This window comes from Pelophylax lessonae (genome assembly GCF_965119305.1).
Source record: "Pelophylax lessonae genome assembly, chromosome: 2".
In the NCBI taxonomy this organism is placed as follows: Eukaryota; Metazoa; Chordata; class Amphibia; order Anura; family Ranidae; genus Pelophylax; species Pelophylax lessonae.
Window position 1 is genome coordinate 80620981 of NC_138769.1, and position 18915 is coordinate 80639895.

At 39.9% G+C, this 18915-nt stretch overlaps 1 protein-coding gene across 1 annotated transcript in view; it reads right to left on the reverse strand.

Moving 5' to 3' along the window:
- TMPRSS15 (transmembrane serine protease 15) overlaps positions 1-18915 on the reverse strand; it is a gene marked incomplete at its 5' end in the record, with an annotated part of 640117 nt that overhangs the window by 352113 nt on the left and 269089 nt on the right. Inside the window, 2 exon segments of the mRNA XM_082246136.1 lie at positions 2916-3066; positions 4196-4298. Of these exon segments, the coding sequence (XP_082102262.1) occupies positions 2916-3066; positions 4196-4298 (254 nt within the window).

Consider the following 18915-nt stretch of genomic DNA (forward strand, 5'->3'; position numbering starts at 1 on the left):
GACGTGCTTTAACTGCAGACTTTCAGCTTTAATTTGAGGGTATTTACATCCAAATCAGGTGAACGGTGTAGGAATTACAACAGTTTGTATATGTGCCTCCCACTTTTTAGGGACCAAAAGTAATGGGACAGATTAACAATCATAAATCAAACCTTCACTTTTGAATACTTGGTTGCAAATCCTCTGCAGTCAATTACAGCCTGAAGTCTGGAATGCATAGACATCACCAGACGCTGGGTTTCATCCCTGGTGATGCTCTGCCAGGCCTCTACTGCAACGTTCTTCAGTTCCTGCTTGTTCTTGGGGCATTTTCCCTTCAGTTTTGTCTTCAGCAAGTGAAGTGCATGCTCAATCGGATTCAGGTCAGGTGATTGACTTGGCCATTGCATAACATTCCACTTCTTTCCCTTAAAAAACTCTTTGGTTGCTTTCGCAGTATGCTTCAGGTCATTGTCCATCTGCACTGTAAAGCGCCGTCTAATGAGTTCTGAAGCATTTGGCTGAATATGAGCAGATAATATTGCCTGAAAAACTTCAGAATTCATCAACTGTCAGCAGTCACATCATCAATAAATACAAGAGAACCAGTTCCATTGGCAGCCATACATACCCACGCCATGACACTACCACCACCATGCTTCACTGATGAGGTGGTATGCTTTGGATCATGAGCAGTTCCTTTCCTTCTCCATACTCTTCTCTTCCCTTCACTCTGGTACAAGTTGATCTTGGTCTCATCTGTCCATAGGATGTTGTTCCAGAACTGTGAAGGCTTTTTTAGATGTTGTTTGGCAAACGGTTATCTGGCCTTCCTGTTTTTGAGGCTCACCAATGGTTTACATCTTGTGGTGAACCCTCTGTTATTACTCTGGGGAAGTCTTCTCTTGATTGTTGACTTTGACACACATACACCTACCTCCTGGAGAGTGTTCTTGATCTGGCCAACTGTTGTGAAGGGTGTTTTCTTCACCAGGGAAAGAACTATTCAGTCATCCATTACAGTGGTTTTCCGTGGTCTTCCGGGTCTTTTGGTGTTGCTGAGCTCACCAGTGCGTTCTTTCTTTTTAAGGATGTTCCAAACAGTTGATTTGGTCACACCTAATGTTTTTGCTATCTCTCTGATGGGTTTGTTTTGTTTTTTCAGCCTAATGATGGCTTGCTTCACTGATAGTGACAGCTCTGTGGATCTCATATTGAGAGTTGACAGCAACAGATTCCAAATGCAAATAGCACACTTGAAATAAACTCTGGACCTTTTATCTGCTCCTTGGAAATGGGATAATGAGGGACTAACACACACCTGGCCATGGAACAGCTGAGCAGCCAATTGTCCCATTACTTTTGGTCCCTTAAAAAGTGGGAGGCACATATACAAACTGTTGTAATTCCTACACCTTTCACCTGATTTGGATGTAAATACCCTCAAATTAAAGCTGACAGTCTGCAGTTAAAGCACATCTTGTTTGTTTCATTTCAAATCCATTGTAGTGGTGTATAGAGCCAAAAAGATTATAATTGGGTCAATGTCCCAATATTTATGGACCTGACTGTATTTAACTATACTGTAAGATATCTAAATTTCACATGTGCACAGTGTCTTGTAACTTAAAATTTGTACTAACACATTTTTTTTCTTTTTTTTTATAGTTTATGTTCAAGAATAGAACATTGCATTTAATTGTCTTGCTTACTAAACAATACAAAAGCATTTTTTTGCTTGTGATGGTTTAAACTAAAACTGATCTACACTGTGTAAAACCAGGCTACCTGGTTTATTGAATTCTGCAAGAAGCAAACGTATTACTTTGATTGCATCAAAAAGTATATTGGTGGATTTGATTCCACTTATTTCTGAAAATATATGATATCTTAATAGGTGACCTTGGAGTTATCATACTAAAGCTGGCCATAGATGAAGATAATATTGAATAAAAATTCTCACGAAAAGTCCTAGGAAAATTTGTACAAAATGTTTTAGAACATTCTCAGAATAGATGTTGTTTGCTTTTAACATTTGATTTTGGAATAAATGGACTGTACCAAAAAAAAAAAAAAAAACACATATACTGCTAGAAGTTAATTTGTTCAAGTAAAATTTTCCATCGTGCTCCTTCAAATGTATTCATCACTCAGGTCAAAGAGGAACGTTGATTTGATTTCATGATTAGAAAAATGAATGAACTTTCTAAGAACCTTATTTTCATTTCAAGAATTTCCATTTGAAGTTCTACCTATCTATGACCAGCTTTACAAAAAAAGGAGTTGAAAAGTCAGAATGTTTTTTTATTTTAATACATTCTATGCATTAAGATAAACAACCTTTTAACTGTAGCAGCCTCCCCAGCACCCCCTAATACTTACCTGAGCCCAATCTCTTTCCAGTGATCCACGAGTCCCTCGGCCATCAGAGACTCTCCCTCCTGATTGGCTGAAACACAGCCATGGCGCCATTGGCTCCCATGGCTGTCAATAAACTTCAGTTAGCCAATCAGGAGAGGGAGGGGGCGGGACCGAACAGCAGCTCCATGTCTTAATGGACAAACAAAGCTGCAGCTCGGCTCTGGTGCCCCCATAGCAAGCTGCTTGCTGTCGGGGCACTCGATAGGAGGGAGGGGCCAGGAGCAGCAAAGAGGGACCCAAGAAGAGGAAGATCCAGGCTGCTCTGTGCAAAACCAACTGCGCAAAGGAAGTAAGTATAACATGTTCTTTATTATATAAAAAAAAAAAAAATACTTGACTTTACAATCACTTTAACTCTAGCATGTCCTCACTTTACTCTGAAATGTCTACCATTTCTCCTATGCCCTAATTTCCACCTAGATGCATGGCAATGTGTCTCAAGATGATTATTCAGAATTAGAATACAAGTTAGTTATAATGTAATAAAATTAAACTGAAACAATAACATTACCCACCACCATTTCAGAGGTTTCATTTAGTGTGACCTGTCCATGATTCCAGTTCATGCCATAGTTTCCTTCTTTAGAGAAAACAATTTCTTCAGAGCCATTTCCATAAATGTTTAATACATTTAAATTCAAGACATTGGCACCATACATGAAATACCTAGAGTTAAAATATATTGTTACAACTGCAATGCAGTGAAGTGAACATTTCACATGTATCAACAATTCATATTGCAGGGCAAAACACTCTATGTAGACTACAGAACTCATCACCTGTCTAAAGGACTGAATTATGATAAACTCCCAATCCAACAGAGCTCCCATCCAAGCCCTAACCTGTTATCCCTCCTCCTACACCCTTATGTGTGCATTCCCAAGATCCAAAGTTTCAAGAAGTGATTTTAGGGCAGCATTCCCTGCCCACCACATTGAAATTGGGGGGAAACACTAAAGCTAAAAAAAACACTTCTTTGTTAGGTACAATAATAATGCCCTCTGCAAGTGAGTTTAAAGAGGAGCTCCCATGAATTATCTGCACTTACAAACCAAGGTCTATTGGTTAGGGACAGAAAGTCATGGCAGCCTAGGTTTAACTGTAACCAATGGAAATGCAAGTTCCATTATAGTTCCTTTACTAGTACAACGTGTACAATGTTGTCATGTCCAAGCCCCACCTTCTATGTAAAGGTGTTCTAGGTGATCCTATGACATAACATGCACAATTTTGTAGTATTGTAGTATTTTGTAATTTTGTCTTTTATTTATACAAAATTGCCTAGTGACACAAGCAAATAGGCTCATAGTAAGTTTATGCAGCATCTGCACCTGTTGTGGTTTGCATGTCTTACCATTCTGCTTGTCATGGTGTAAAAATTAATATCAGTTCAAGATCCCATTTAGCTTTAGTTAGTATACCTCAACACAGGAGGCATATTTGCTAGGTGACCTTAGGATTCATTAATTATTGAGTCCTGTACTCACAAATCAAAATCTTCCAGCTACAGTTTTCAAGGTTTTATTAAATCCAGATGCTGATGTTGTTTGCTGTGTCCTACATTTCCTTAATTAATACTGCTTCTGTACTGCTTATGTATGCAGGAAAACAAGAAATAGAAGTGACAGATCATATTATTTTAATAAAAGGTTTACATGATTAAGTAAAATTACTTTTCTGTTTATGCTTGAGAAAACGATTTAACCTTTTAAATAATGTTAATTAAGTGTCTTTAGAGATCGCATAATTTAAATTTTTGAGAAGCAATGATTCATTTTTTTATGTTCCATCTTACCAAAAACCAAGACAGAGTGGTTCTGGGGTTGGAATTAAAGGTAGACTTGAAAGACGAGTTTTTAAACCATATCCAGGCCTTTGTGGAGTTGTTATATAAAAACCTAAAGTCAACATACAAAATAAAAGATATGAGTTAGGCTGTAACTGAAATTATGCTTACAGTGTAGTTGCTTTTTGGTGCTAACTTGTGCCTTACACCCCCTTGCCATTTGGATCACAGGCAAGCATATCTTTGCTGCCAACCCACCACCAAGCTCCTTCACAGTCAATAGAAAGGAGGAATGAAGGATAAAGTGAAAATAGGTCAAGTGGATAGCACGACTGAGAGATGTAACATAAAAGATTGAGCAATTAAGAGTTTTCAATATCCTTTGCATGCATGTATTGTTGAACGTAATAGCAAGAGGGATAGCAGAGTCACTTTAAACTCACACCTTCACTAAAATAAAATCAGCATTTTTTACTTGTTACATTAGCCCAGTTTTACATGGGTAAAGAGCATTTTTTAAGCGTTTCTTAAAACCATTGGTAAATTAGTTTGGGACATTTAGTTTGCTAAAGCACCAGTCATCATAAAACATAAAACCTCCATGCTTTGTCTATGTGCTGTTGCAGCCTCTTTGCATCTACTTAATACATGCACTCTATTTTCCATTAAATTTTTTATTAGGTTTTTTAAAGAAATAACACGAAAGGAAAATTGCTCACGCAGGAGCTCCAAGATAGCAGTGTCAGACATGAATCAGTTACGCAGATATATATCAAATGTACGGGAGATTATATTGAGCAAGCATGAGCAATGCAAACAAACAGCAGAACAAGGTGCCAAAAAGACAACCGATTAGGAACAGGAATAAGAACAAAAACAAAAACAAGAACAAGAATAAGTCCGTGAGTGAGTAGTAAAATATATGAGAGAGTCAAATGTTTAACATGCCCTGATTTGTAAACCAGATAGAGCACATGTCCTTAACCTCATTGTATTTACCCCTGGACAAAGCAAATGCAATTTCATAAGAAGTCTGTGTAGTAATCAATTGTATTAGTTCTGTTAACCGTGGGGGGGGGGGAGGGATCCCTCCAATGACGGGTCAATGCCAGTCTGGTAGCAAGGAGTATTTGGGTAATCGGGGTTCTAACTGCGGGTTTGAGGTCTGGAAGACCTAGGGACGGCCGTTGCTGAGGTGAATGGGATAGAGATACTATAGGTTGCCTTAATAAGAGTGAAAATCTGTTTCCAAAGAGGACAAACATGCACTCTATTAATGGCTTCATGGCAATTCTCAGGGTGGGTTTCCCAATGGTAACAACAGTGGATCATTCCTGCACAATGTGTGTTACAGTGATCAACTGTAGTCTCCAGTGTGACAGAATGACAATGCAGGAGCACAGTTGTGAAACTAGGACGGAGCATTGTTCCCTTTTACCAAAAAGCACCTGAATAAGGATCCTCATGGCAAGATCACCATATAATATTTTAATGAAAGATGCAGATTAACAGATATTAAAAAATGCTTTAAAATGACATCATCATGTTAAAGCTTATATGAGATTTTAGATATTGGGTTGACATGTATTTTGCTTTCTCCCCCATAATTGCCAAAGGAGAAACTCATGTGTACCCCTCCAGAACTGTTGAGTGTCAAAGAAGTCCCTCCAACATCAAACACTATCAGTGGTAGCATACAATTACACAAATCCATGAAGAGCAAATATTATTTAATTTGCCCTGTTTGACCATATTGTTCTCTTTACTGAGGCAGAATAAAGTGGAATTCAAAATAATGAAAAGCATAACACAGCTGAATCCCGCTGTCCATGTCAATGGACAAAGCAGCAGGGCTCAAGAGCGAGCAACTTCTGGTGGGGGCAAAGGACATAGAGGATGAGCCAGGAGAGCAGACTTTTATGTGGAAAGTTTGAATGTAAGAGTGTGATTCTGTGCTTGCTAATGTGTGCCAGCAATATCCACAGAAAATTAGGAATAAAGTCAAGCTCTGGAAAAGATCCTGTGAACCCTCCCACCCCCCACCCTTTCTCTGGTGGTCATAAAATGGGCCTGCTTGACTAAAATAGGAGCAGTTTACAAATGCAATATTCTATATACAGCACTTATGTGTCAAAAAAATGTAAACTATTATATACACTGAACACAATTATAAACGCAACACTTTTGTTGTTGCCCCCATTTTTCATGAGCTGAACTCAAAGATCTATGACTTTTGCGATGTACACAAAAGGCCTATTTCTCTCAAATATTGTTCACAAATCTGTCTAAATTTGTGTTAGTGAGCACTTCTCCTTTGCCGAAATAATCCAACCAGCTCACTGGTGTGGCATATCAAGATGCTGATTAGACAGCATGATTATTGCACAGGTGTGCCTTAGGCTGGCCACAATAAAAGGTCACTCTAAAATGTGCAGTTTTACTGTATTGGGGGGGTCCAGGGTCTGGAGGAGGGGTCTGAAAACCAGTCAGTATTATGATGTGACCACCATTTGCCTCACGCAGTGCAACACATCTTTCTGCGCAAACTGTCAGAAACCGTCTGAGGGAAGCCTATCTGCATGCTCGTTGTCCTCCTTGGGGTGTCGACCTGACTGCAGTTCATCGTCGTAATGTAATGGAAATATTGAATTCTAGTGTTTTTTTTAACTGAAATGGACATTATTCTGATTATTAATATGACAGTGAAAGGCTGTGTGGACATTCTGATACACCAAATGGGTGCCATACACAGCTGTCCCAATTCCTCTTTTACTGAGATGCTAAGGGGGAGGGGGGTTTTGGTTTCACTAGGAGAGTCTTTAAACTGTATTGACCAAATAATTTCCCCCTGTTCCTTCCTTTCATGGTCAAACCTAGCTGGGGCTGGGTGAACCATAATGAAAGACAAATTAACATTCTTTAAGATGCTGACCATCTGGTTTATTGACTGTATTGGGAAGGGAGGTGTTGAGGAGCAGGAAGTCCTTGACCATACATGGTATGCAAAGGGAGGGGGTCTTCCCCCGAGAGGGGGTAGATATAAGCCTGAGCTGGGGGTCTCATTCCTTCTCTGTTGCACTGAAGGCTGACTAAGCTACAAGATGGTAACGTAGAAATACATGTGTGTGTGGGGTAATCTATATCTGGTCATGTATCCTTTGTCCCGTGTATGGTTCTGTGTGACTTTGTCCATTTGCAACACTATTTGTAAAGATCACTGTTTCTTAAGATCTTATCATCTATGTCATAATTGATTCATCTAAAGTTTATTTTCTGTAAAATAAATAAGATCTTTATTTTAGCAGTTATCATTCATTACTTATTTTAATGGTAGTAGCCTAAACAACATTGGCTAGATTTTTGTATAGAAAAAGGTTATTGACTAATAAGTGGAAAAGAGAGGGGACTAGGAAAATTTCCTTAACAAATGGTGCCCCTGTGTGAGGAGTTTGTTGAGACAGAGCTGATCTATTAAGTGCTAATTGTCTTTGTTTTACTCATCTCTGTCTCAAGATTAGCAAGCTCTTAAAAGAACTTTCATTTTTTTGCCTTTCTTTTTCTCCTATTGTCTATACTAATACCTTGATGAGACTGATATGAACAGTATAATTAAAATAAAATTGTACTGAGAGTGAATGAGAAAACATCCTAACTGCTAAGTTGCGCCTCATTGCAGGAGGGTGCAAGGGTGAATGATAAGGGTTCAGATTGGGACGCTTGGAGGCAGTGGCTATACAATCGGTGTTTTTTTCTGCCAAAAAGTAGTTTCAGTTGAGCCCTGAAAGAGATTTTGGTCAAGACGCTTCCCAATCTTCGTGATTGAAACGCAACTGTGGGCCGAAGTCGCACTGAATAATCTTGATGTGTATGAAACTATCTTTCTTTGTAATCTACTAATTGGGGATTGTAAGCTTTGTAATTAGACCTGTGAACACTGTTTATATTATAACTGCCTTCTGTACTCCAAGCACTCAAAGGGCTCTGATCATCCAAGTTTGTGCTAATCTTTCGTGAGATAACAGAAGTAATAGTCATTGGTTTTTTTTAGAATACTTTGGAAAAGTCCACGGGGAGATTTGAACTCGCAGGAAGTTCAGGAATCTCCAGGCTAACTTTGAAGGACTATAGTCAGCATAGGAAAAATTCTATATTGACAAGTAGTGAAAAAGGCAGCAACGGTGACAGGGGCGGTACCTGTCAACCCAATCATTGGCCAGAGATTAGCTACCTCTGGGGGGCAACCGCTTAAGGTTGGGAAATCAATTTCAGGGTCCATAATCCGTAAGGATGGGTAATAAAATCGCTTCAAAGAGGGCGTCTAACCGTGGGGAACCCTACCACTTGACCACGAAGGAAGAGATGATTTATAAATATGGGCCTTGGGTTGTGAAATATATTCAAGATTGGGATTGCTGGACTGGGAAGAAGTATTCTAAAAGAGGGACTTTTAAGCCTAAAGCCTGGGAGGCCTTGTGGTATAGTCACTACAGGAAGATGATACGCCCAAATGAACGAGATGCTTGGAGTGCATGGATGGTAGAATCCATGAATAGGGCTAATGATGTGAATATTTTTACTGTGAGAATTAAGGCGAAAACACACCAAATGCCGCTAAGGATTAGAGAAAAGCAGGAGGCGCTACTAGAGCCAAATCCCCAGAGTAGTGAGAGTGATGAACAGGGAGAAGATGCAGAATTGTCAGGATTGGGGCCTTATGCAATCGCCCAGGCCTTATTAGCAAAGTACTCAAAAACTGATTCAGACTGGAGAGATAAGCCCCTCTCCTCTTTTTTGTCACTTGCAACTGCTATTGAAAGAAATATAGCTGATTGGGAGTCACTGAAACCTCAAAGGATCTGCATTGTCACTGATCAACCGAACAGTGCAGATCTCGGCCTAAAACCAAAAAGGAAGCCTGTCTGCTTCAACTGCAACAGACCAGGACACTTCAAGAGGGAGTGTAGAGCTCCAAGACAAATTAGGCCACCACGACCTAAAAGGGAATCTGTAAGGGAAATCTCTAAGTGATGTGGAGAGCTCCCGGTGTTACCTGTAATCTCAACAAATGATAAAGGAAGTGCTTATGTAATTGGACCCTTTCAAACTGAAGCCTTCCTGCTCTTGAGCGATTCAGTTCCTTGCAATTTGCTAGGAAAAGATTTGCTCTCCCAAATGAAAGCACAAATAAAATTTACTGAGGATGGAGTGGAAGTAAATATCCCTTCAGATCCTGACCAGCACCAAATAGAAACAGCATAATCGCCTTATGTAAATTGGAACCAGACACAAGTTTTGCAGAGAGCTTGCCCAGTGATTTATCCAAAAGCATGAATCTAAAGAGGAGAACACAGGAATTATGATCCACTGCCCCCTTGTTAAGATAAAACTAAAACCAGATGCTATCCTCCCTAGGTTACCTCAGTATCCATTGAAATTGGCTCAATTGGAGGGAATTAGAGCATATTGGTGAAAGTGAGTTCACCAGCTAATACCCCATTGTACCCTGTGAAGAAAAAAAAAAAAAAAAAAAAGACATTTAAGGTTAAAGCATGGGAGGAGCTGTGGTATGCTCATCATAAAAAGATGACACGCCCAAATGAAAGAGATGCTTGGAGTATATGGATGCTAGAATCATTGAACAGGGCAGAGTAAGTGAATGCTTTTGCTCTGGGATTTAAGGAGAAATCTTTCCAAGCAACACTTCAAAGTAGGGACAAGCAGAAACTGTCCAACAAGTCACAACCCCAAAGTTGTGGCAGTTATGAACAGGGGGAATAGTAAGCGAGCGGGAAAGACTCCGCTGATCTTTGCAGCCAGGTGGATAAGTAGACAGTATGAACATTTGAAATTGCAAAACACATCCCTAAAAGAAGCTCTAGATATAGCCAAAAGTAACATCAGTACTTTAGAAGTTTCTAAGTCAAATTTTGATGCTTGCTACCTTCACCTAGTAATAGAAAACAAGAGATTACAGGAAGAAGTTCATCAGCTGGTAAAAAGACTGAAGGATGCAGAAAGTGAAGTAAAATCCTTATCTGTCAGCTGCCAGGAGCAGCTTGCTCAGTGTTTAAAAAGAGTGGATAACAAAGCAACTGATTTGGTTATGTCCGAATTCAGTGGGACATCCACACATAATGTATGTACCAACAGGGATAAATCCATGGAAGGTAGGAGTTCTCACAAAATTGCCCCTATATCTTGTAAAGTACCAGAAAAAGCTTCTAATCCAGTTGGAACCTTTCCTGTCGTAGCCATCGAACATTCTCAGTCATCTAAAACGAAGCCTAATGTTAAGAGACACTGTACAACTTTAGATAAGATAAAATGTTATGCATGTGGACTATTTGGCCACATAGCTCGATTCTGTCTATCACGTCCCATTGAAAACGTAGTGAAACAAAATCTGTACAGGACAACGAGACGTGATTTTGAAGTGTACTCCGCACGCTTTGCAACATGGCCTAGGTGTAATAAGTATGAACAGCCTAGATCATGGGTCCCATTCCAAAATCCTAAATTAGAGAACGCGCCCATACAGGATGAGAATGATGAAATGATTCGGGATGGGTCTTTGAAAGAATTTCAAACTTACAAAACAGATTTTAGAGTAAGTTTGGTCTGTGAAATACATGAACTGTGTGTTGTGTCCTCTGAAGTTTTTTGTCACAGCTGCTGACAGCCCACGACCCCCCTCCTTTCTAGTCAGATCTGTCAGTGTATTGTCATGTAAATTGCCTGGTAATTCATTACAGTGAAAGGTGAGATCTCTAATAGTGAACTGAGATGTGTATTCACTAACGTGTTTTGTTTTCCAGAGAGACAGTTCTAAAGAGTGTCATTGTGAGGTATGATTTGTGAATATATGGTACCACCTAAATATTTTTTTTATGAGCTGCTCATTTTTGACCATGGTGAAAATTTTTTTTTTTGGAAATTAATGGTATACCTTAAACAAAATCCACGTGGTAATTAGTTTGAGCTCAACAATTTTTGGTTTTTGAAAAAGTGCACTGTTCCAACTTAGGAAAAATGTTTAAGTCTTTCTTTATGGAATGTAATGTATTGTATAATTGTGTGTTTCATATGCTAATTTTTGTCACATGTACCTAATCATCGGTTTATTTTTATGAGGAAGAAAAATGTAATATTTATTTGTAGTTCTAAATTTATTGGTGTTTTATCCTTCAGATTCCATAATTGGGTTTCATGGCTTTCAGAACCAAAGGAGATCACAGCCTTCAGAGACAACTTTATATAAAATTAATTTTTCTTTTTTAGGTTTATTTGGATGGGGCTTCTGATGTCAGTCCATTTGGCTGTGCTTGGTTCTAGACCTTGTGTAGTGTATGTTCTGATCCAACATATGTAGAGCCCTGGTATTAATGAGTTTCTTTCCTAAACTGGTAAGCAAAACCAACTAGTTAAAGTCTGCTATGCCATATTTCCACTGACAATATGATTGGTCATCTTCAGTCTTACTTAGGTTCTATAGACAAAAATTTGATTAGGACTGCAGTGGATAATTGTCACTCTAAATACCTATATTAGGTTGAAGAAGTGTTATGAATCTCTGGCAGTGTTACTGCATTTATTGGTAAGGGTATTTTGGAAATATTGGCCAGAGTTTGATATGTTTCCTCTATGCCCAAAGATCAGTAACAGATGGTACTTGTAGCTCCATGGATCTAACTTGTAAGGGTCTGCTGTTATACTTGTGTTTACGACTGGTTAACACCCTGCTGTTAATTGAATTAGTTACACACCAAGCCAGTCCGGTCTTTTCAAACTTCGCTCATCGCCTCAGGGCGTTGGGCTAATGTGACTTTGTTTCTAGCAGTCTCTCTGTGTGTCCCCAAGTGTAATTTAATCCTTATTTCCTGCCCAGTGACACCATACAACTATTTGCCCTTAAAGTTTCCTGTTTGTTTTTACATGGCTATTCATTATTGGCCATCTGTGCCCAGTAGCAGAAGTTTCTTGAGCTGGATACACACTACGCAATTTTTTATTGATTCAATTTCTTTTGGATTGTCCTTCAGATATGTGGTACAAGGGCCTGCCTGGTTGCATCCAATTTGAGAGTGTTTAGGTCTGGCCTCATATTGTATGGTTTTGATGACTCTGAAGAAGCATTGTATGGGAAAATTGTATGTGAATTGTATGGTGTGTTGCCAGCTTCGGACTTTGTGCCTTGACCATTCAAAGGGCCCTCACTTTTGTTATATGGGTGGACATGCTGTATTCTCCTCAGTTGGTGCCCATAGGTGTCCTTCCTGTCCTAGACTCCTTTTGTACCTTAACTAGTATTCTGTGTCCTGCATGCCAGTTAGACCAGCGCCCCAGTGCTGTACTATGGTCCTGCCTTCCATGTGAGTCCTATCGGAATAGTGTACGCAGTTTATGTTGTATGGGTGAAGGATAACATTGTCTGATTACCGGATTGACAAACGGGTCACAAGGTGTGCAGCCTTTGTAAAGAATTAGGTGTACATGTTGGAAGGTTAATTTCAATCCGGATATTCAGACTATTCCCATAGTTTGGTTGAAGAGAGGTTTATTGGAGACTGCAGGAGCTGGAGGCATGGCACTGGGTGCTTTAAACACTATTGACCGGAAGGTACTCAGGAACACATTGGGGAGTCTGGAGCTACATGTTGGTGAAGGGGTCAGGAAATCTCACCTACTCTGTCCAGCACCCAGGTACAATGAGAGGTGTTCCAGGACCCAGGAAAAGTATTTGCCTCTTCCTCAGTGGGACAATTTCCACGTCGCAAAGACAGGCAGGTGGGGGTAGTATCCAGGTTTACTATGAGTCATATGGATTGGTGGATGACTCCGTTCCATGGCTGTCAAAACCAGATTTGCACTGTTCTCATCCCTGATTGCAGGGACTGAACATCGTGCGTATACCTTGGTCAATTTGGGTACTATCCTATCCGACTCTACAGTGTTACACCCCAGAGTCCATTATGTTCTGATGGTTTATGAGTCTGGACCACCTCAGATGATTGATGTTGACGGGTGCTGGAGAAAGGAAAGTGTTGTGTTATGTCAAAGGAAATAAGACAGAATCATGAGTGAGCAATTCTGGAAAAGGAAGGGGTCATGTGTCATGGATGCCGAGGTATTGTCCCAACCTGTCCAAAACAAAGGTAAAATTATTTGAGACCAGGGCACTGGTGCTGCAATCAAATATTTAGTGATGCACTGTGTTCAGCAACAGGTTAAATTATACTCAGCAGGGTACACTACCTCGGGGATCTATTGCACATCTTCTCTTGTCCTTGGCATGGATATAGCAGGAACACCGGGACGTACCCCTATTACCCCAGAGAAAATACTTCATATCAAACATGACATCCCTTTACATCTGCAGAAACTTCCTTTGGGATTTGGGGCAGAGTTAAAAGTTTGGTAGTTAGACGTTGGGCAACAGGATTTGAATAGCGTCCGCAGTTTCTGCCATGTGTTAATAGAAGGGCCCTACTTAAGGGGTTAATAATCCAAGGGGAGGCGGTTGTAGAAAAAGATAATAGTTGCAGGGGGAAATGATCTGATGGAGTTGGCTACAGTAAAGTTCTTGGTGGAAGCAGAGTAGGCTTCCCTGAATAAATGAGTTTTCAGGGATCACCTAGTGGTGGATGGGGAGTAGGAGCTGGCTGGACATACTGGAGTATGGGCTTCTATAGATTCTGGAGCAGTACTGATAGTGAGCCTGGGAGGAGGTAACAAGTGAGCTGGAGATCAGGATGCCTTAAGAGGAGCAGAGTGGATGATTTGGGTGATATCTTGAGATCAAAATGGATTAATCCAAATATCTCAGGTTACGTTTTTTTTTAATGGGCATATACAGTCCTAGGGCCACAGCTTTAGTGAACTCCACCCTGTAGCTGTCCTGATTTGGGTAACTATTAGGAGACCAATGTGGGGTATTGTGCGAATTTAATAGAGGACCCTAAAACAATATAAAGTTACAGGAAAAACAAACTACATTTTTGAATTTTTGTTTTTCGGGAGAAGCCTCTAAATTGGAGTAATTAAGGGCAGTCAGGTTTACCTAAATTATAAAAGTTTTTTTTGATCAACTTTTTGTTAATCTCTCCTTACTGTGTACCTGACCTGCAAATTCGTACTGCTGATCACTAGTGCGGGAGAGGAGTTGCCCTTTTTGTAAAGTAGTTGCTGCAACGCTTTTTGTTTTTTCTCCTTTTTCAGTGCAGTCAACAATAGATTTCAGGGCAACTATGTATTAGTGAATTTCTTTTTTCTTTTAATACAGATTAAATGCTCTGTCACTATCCAAAGTTGAAGGTGGTAAATAAAAATCTTATTTGGAGCAGCATAAAATCTGTAGTTTTTATATATTTTTTTTTTTTTTAATTTTTATATTTTTAATTTTTTTCTTTTCATTTTTATTTGTATTATCCTTTCTGCTCATTTTTATTACTTATCTATCTTTCTTCCCTTCATCCCTTTTACTAATTTTTCATTACTTACCTATCTTTCTTCCCTTTCCTAGTTTAATATTCTAAGTTGTTCTTTTGATTTCTATCTTCTATTCTCTTAGATAATGTAACTAAGGCACCAGCCATATAATTATTTGTTGTGAATCATAACATTCTTCCCGACTCAGCTTCAAGAGTCCGTTGGGAACCTACAGAACCATATTTAACAACCAATGAAAAAAGAGTATCCCTATAAATCCAGGTCTTATATTTTACATCCCTCGACCTGCCTACTGCTTTAACCTTAGCTTTACCTGTTAACATTAATAATCCTTAAATGGCCACACAACTGCAACAATCTTGATCCCCCCATAACTGTATTTTGACATTCTTTTTTTTCTTTTTGTATTCATGCACAACTGTCCGGAGGCCTTCCCTACCACCACCTGAAGAAGCAACAACTACCACCATGCCATAGCTTGAGACAAAGGTGCAAGACTGAACTTTCCTTAACCATGTTGAAAAGTGCCATCTCGCGGTCCGATCCAATCTTTGCAAACATCACACAGCATTCCCTTGTTATGGGGTTAAAAGATGCCAGGATCCCGCCATCGATGTTGGAGTTCCACTCTTCCAAGGCAGAGGAGTGAGTAAACATCGCTGTACATGCACTCATGGTCCGGATGTGAGTTCTCAGAGACACCAGGATTTCTATGACTTTTCAGTCTCAAGTCTATGTTGATGTGTTCATAAGAACAGATAAAGAGTTTCGTCGTGTTCAAGAAAAGAAGTGGAGGCCGCCGTGGTGGTGGTGGGGGGGTTGGACCTTCTGGGCTGTTGTGGGTGGGTACAAAATTTTAAGTTCAAAGTTATGAACTTCAGGGGGATATGTAATGGAAATATTGAATTCTAGTGTTTTTTTTAACTGAAATGGACATTATTCTGATTATTAATATGACAGTGAAAGGCTGTGTGGACATTCTGATACACCAAATGGGTGCCATACACAGCTGTCCCAATTCCTCTTTTACTGAGATGCTAAGGGGGAGGGGGGTTTTGGTTTCACTAGGAGAGTCTTTAAACTGTATTGACCAAATAATTTCCCCCTGTTCCTTCCTTTCATGGTCAAACCTAGCTGGGGGCTGGGTGAACCATAATGAAAGACAAATTAACATTCTTTAAGATGCTGACCATCTGGTTTATTGACTGTATTGGGAAGGGAGGTGTTGAGGAGCAGGAAGTCCTTGACCATACATGGTATGCAAAGGGAGGGGGTCTTCCCCCGAGAGGGGGTAGATATAAGCCTGAGCTGGGGGTCTCATTCCTTCTCTGTTGCACTGAAGGCTGACTAAGCTACAAGATGGTAACGTAGAAATACATGTGTGTGTGGGGTAATCTATATCTGGTCATGTATCCTTTGTCCCGTGTATGGTTCTGTGTGACTTTGTCCATTTGCAACACTATTTGTAAAGATCACTGTTTCTTAAGATCTTATCATCTATGTCATAATTGATTCATCTAAAGTTTATTTTCTGTAAAATAAATAAGATCTTTATTTTAGCAGTTATCATTCATTACTTATTTTAATGGTAGTAGCCTAAACAACATTGGCTAGATTTTTGTATAGAAAAAGGTTATTGACTAATAAGTGGAAAAGAGAGGGGACTAGGAAAATTTCCTTAACAGTAACCAGCTTGAGTTGGCAAATGCTCACATTCGATGGCCTCTGGCGTCTTCATGGATGGATCCAGGTTTTCATTGGGCGGATGGCAGGCAGCATGTATGGCGATGTGTGGGTGAGCGGTTTGCTGATATCAACGTTGTGGATCGAGTGGCCCATGGTGGCGGTGAGGTTATGGTATGGGCAGGTGTATGTTATGGACAACGAAATCAGGTGCATATTATTGATGTCATTTTGAATGCACAGAGATACCATGACGAGATTCTGAGGCCCATTGTTGTGCCATTCACCCACGACCATCACCTCATGCTGCAGCATGATAATGCACGACTCCATGTTGCAAGGATCTGTACCCAATTCCTGGAAGCTGAAAACATCCCAGTTCTTGCATGGCCAGCACACTTACCAGACATGTCACCCGTTGAGGGTTTGTTTGGGATGCTCTGGATCGGTATATATGACAGTGTGTTCCAGGTCCTGCCAATATCCAGCAACTTCACACAGCCATTGAAGGGGAGTGGACCAACATTCCACAGGCCACAATCAACAACCTGATCAACTCTATGCAAAGCAGATGTGTTGTACTGCGTGAGGCAAATGGTCACACCAGATACTGACTGGTTTTCAGATCCCGCCATGGACCCTCCCAGGACAGTAAAACTGCACATTTTAGAGTGGCCTTTATTGTGGCCAGCCTAAGGCACACCTGTGCAATAATCATGCTGTCTAATCAGCATCTTGATATGCCACACCTGTGAGGTGGATGGATTATCTCGGCAAAGGAGAAGTGCTCACTAACACAGATTTAGAGAGTTTTGTAAAATATTTGAGAGAAATAGGCTTTTTGTGTACATAGAAAAAGTCTTAGATCTTTGAGTTCAGCTCTAGAAAAATGCGGGCAAAAACAAAAGGGTTGCGTTTATAATTTTGTTTAGTGTACATAAACAAATGAAGTGTCCATATACTGTATACAGAGATCAAGTGCTTTTGCTTTTTCTTAATCCAATAAAGTGTCCATACAGTGTTCTCATACAGGTTTCACTGCTGCTCCTCTGAAAAGCAATCCGAGGGTGTCTTGACAGGTGTTGTAGATCTCTACCTCTTTAAGGTTGCCTACCCCTGCTTTACTGTATACCCTAGTGTATACCTTAGTGTACAGTATCACTGTACATTGTAAACAATTTGAGTGATTTTAAAATAAAGCAATTTAAAAAGGTTTTATTTTATGGCGATTGTTTTAAATATTTAGAGTGATCACAGCACATAACAATAATCCTTTTCCAATAAAGTTGCAAGTATGTAAAAAAATTAGAGAAGGAAGAACCTAAAATTTTAGGAGTGGAGAAACCCTCCTTCTCAGGAACCTTCTGCAACCTCCTGAATCATTGGGTTCTCCCTCCTCCTCTCCCTTTTCAGCAGGGTTTGGCTATGCTTTTCATGTAATAATATGTGTATCAATTTAAAAATCAGGAGAAATTGATATTGTATTTTTTTGTTTTCAAATTTCGGCAGTCTCTATTTGGGACTTTCTCTAACTACAATATTTTTGGGTTATTGTCCTGTAACAAACATTTATCTATTCAAGTCAGAATTCCTGATCTGAAGATTCAGGGTTACCTACTCAGAAAGTATGAAAATGGGGATTAGCGTGACAGTCATGTAACTAGCATTTTTAGAAGTACATAGCATTGATGGCAGCCTATATGTTACTTTTAGTACAGATATGCTTTAAGAATTAAATTGATTGTAAAGTCTCCTTTTTTTTTTAAATTTAAAATAACAAACATGTTATACTTACCTGCTTTATGCAGTGGATTTTCACAGAGCAGCCCAGATCCTCCTCTTCTCCTGTCTCTCTTCGACTCTCTTGGCCCCTCCCTTCTGTTGGGTGCCCCCAGAGCATGCAGCTTGCTATTGGGGCACCCAAGTCAAGTCACAGCTCCCTTTGTCCATTCAGACATAGAGCTTCGGCCCCGCCCTGCCCCCCTTTCCATTCCCAAAGGCTGACTGACTTTGATTGACAGCCGCAGTAGCCAATGGCACCGCACTGCTGTCTCAGCCAATGAAGAAGGGAGTCCTGAACGGCCGAGACAACATACTACATTCCTACAACATAGCTGGAGCTAGATGGACCTCAGGTAAGTGTTAAGGGGGCTGAGGGGAGCTCTTGCACACAGAAGTTTTTTTTATCTTAATGCATAGAATGCATTAAGATAAAAAAAAAAACTTCTGCCTTTACAACTCCTTTAAATCCTATATTTTCTCACTGTTTTGATGAGGAACTATTTTGGCCTGCATCTCAGTGGGCTGAGTGGTTATTTCAGCTCCACAATTAATCAAGGTAAACAGCCATGACATTGCTGGAAAGAGTTTGGTAAGCACCCACACAACATAAATGATTCAACTTGAGAAACAAGTTAAATATCCACTCTTTATGATATATGGTTCCACATAGACTTTTATGGAGTCTGGAAATGTCATCGGCAGATTAAGCATGAGGTTCTGGTTCTAGAAAAAGAAATAGCCGCACATCCAGGAATTCCAGTTGCCTTTAGATTTCTTTTAATTCCAAAATGTTACAAGTGATGACACCAAAGACACCA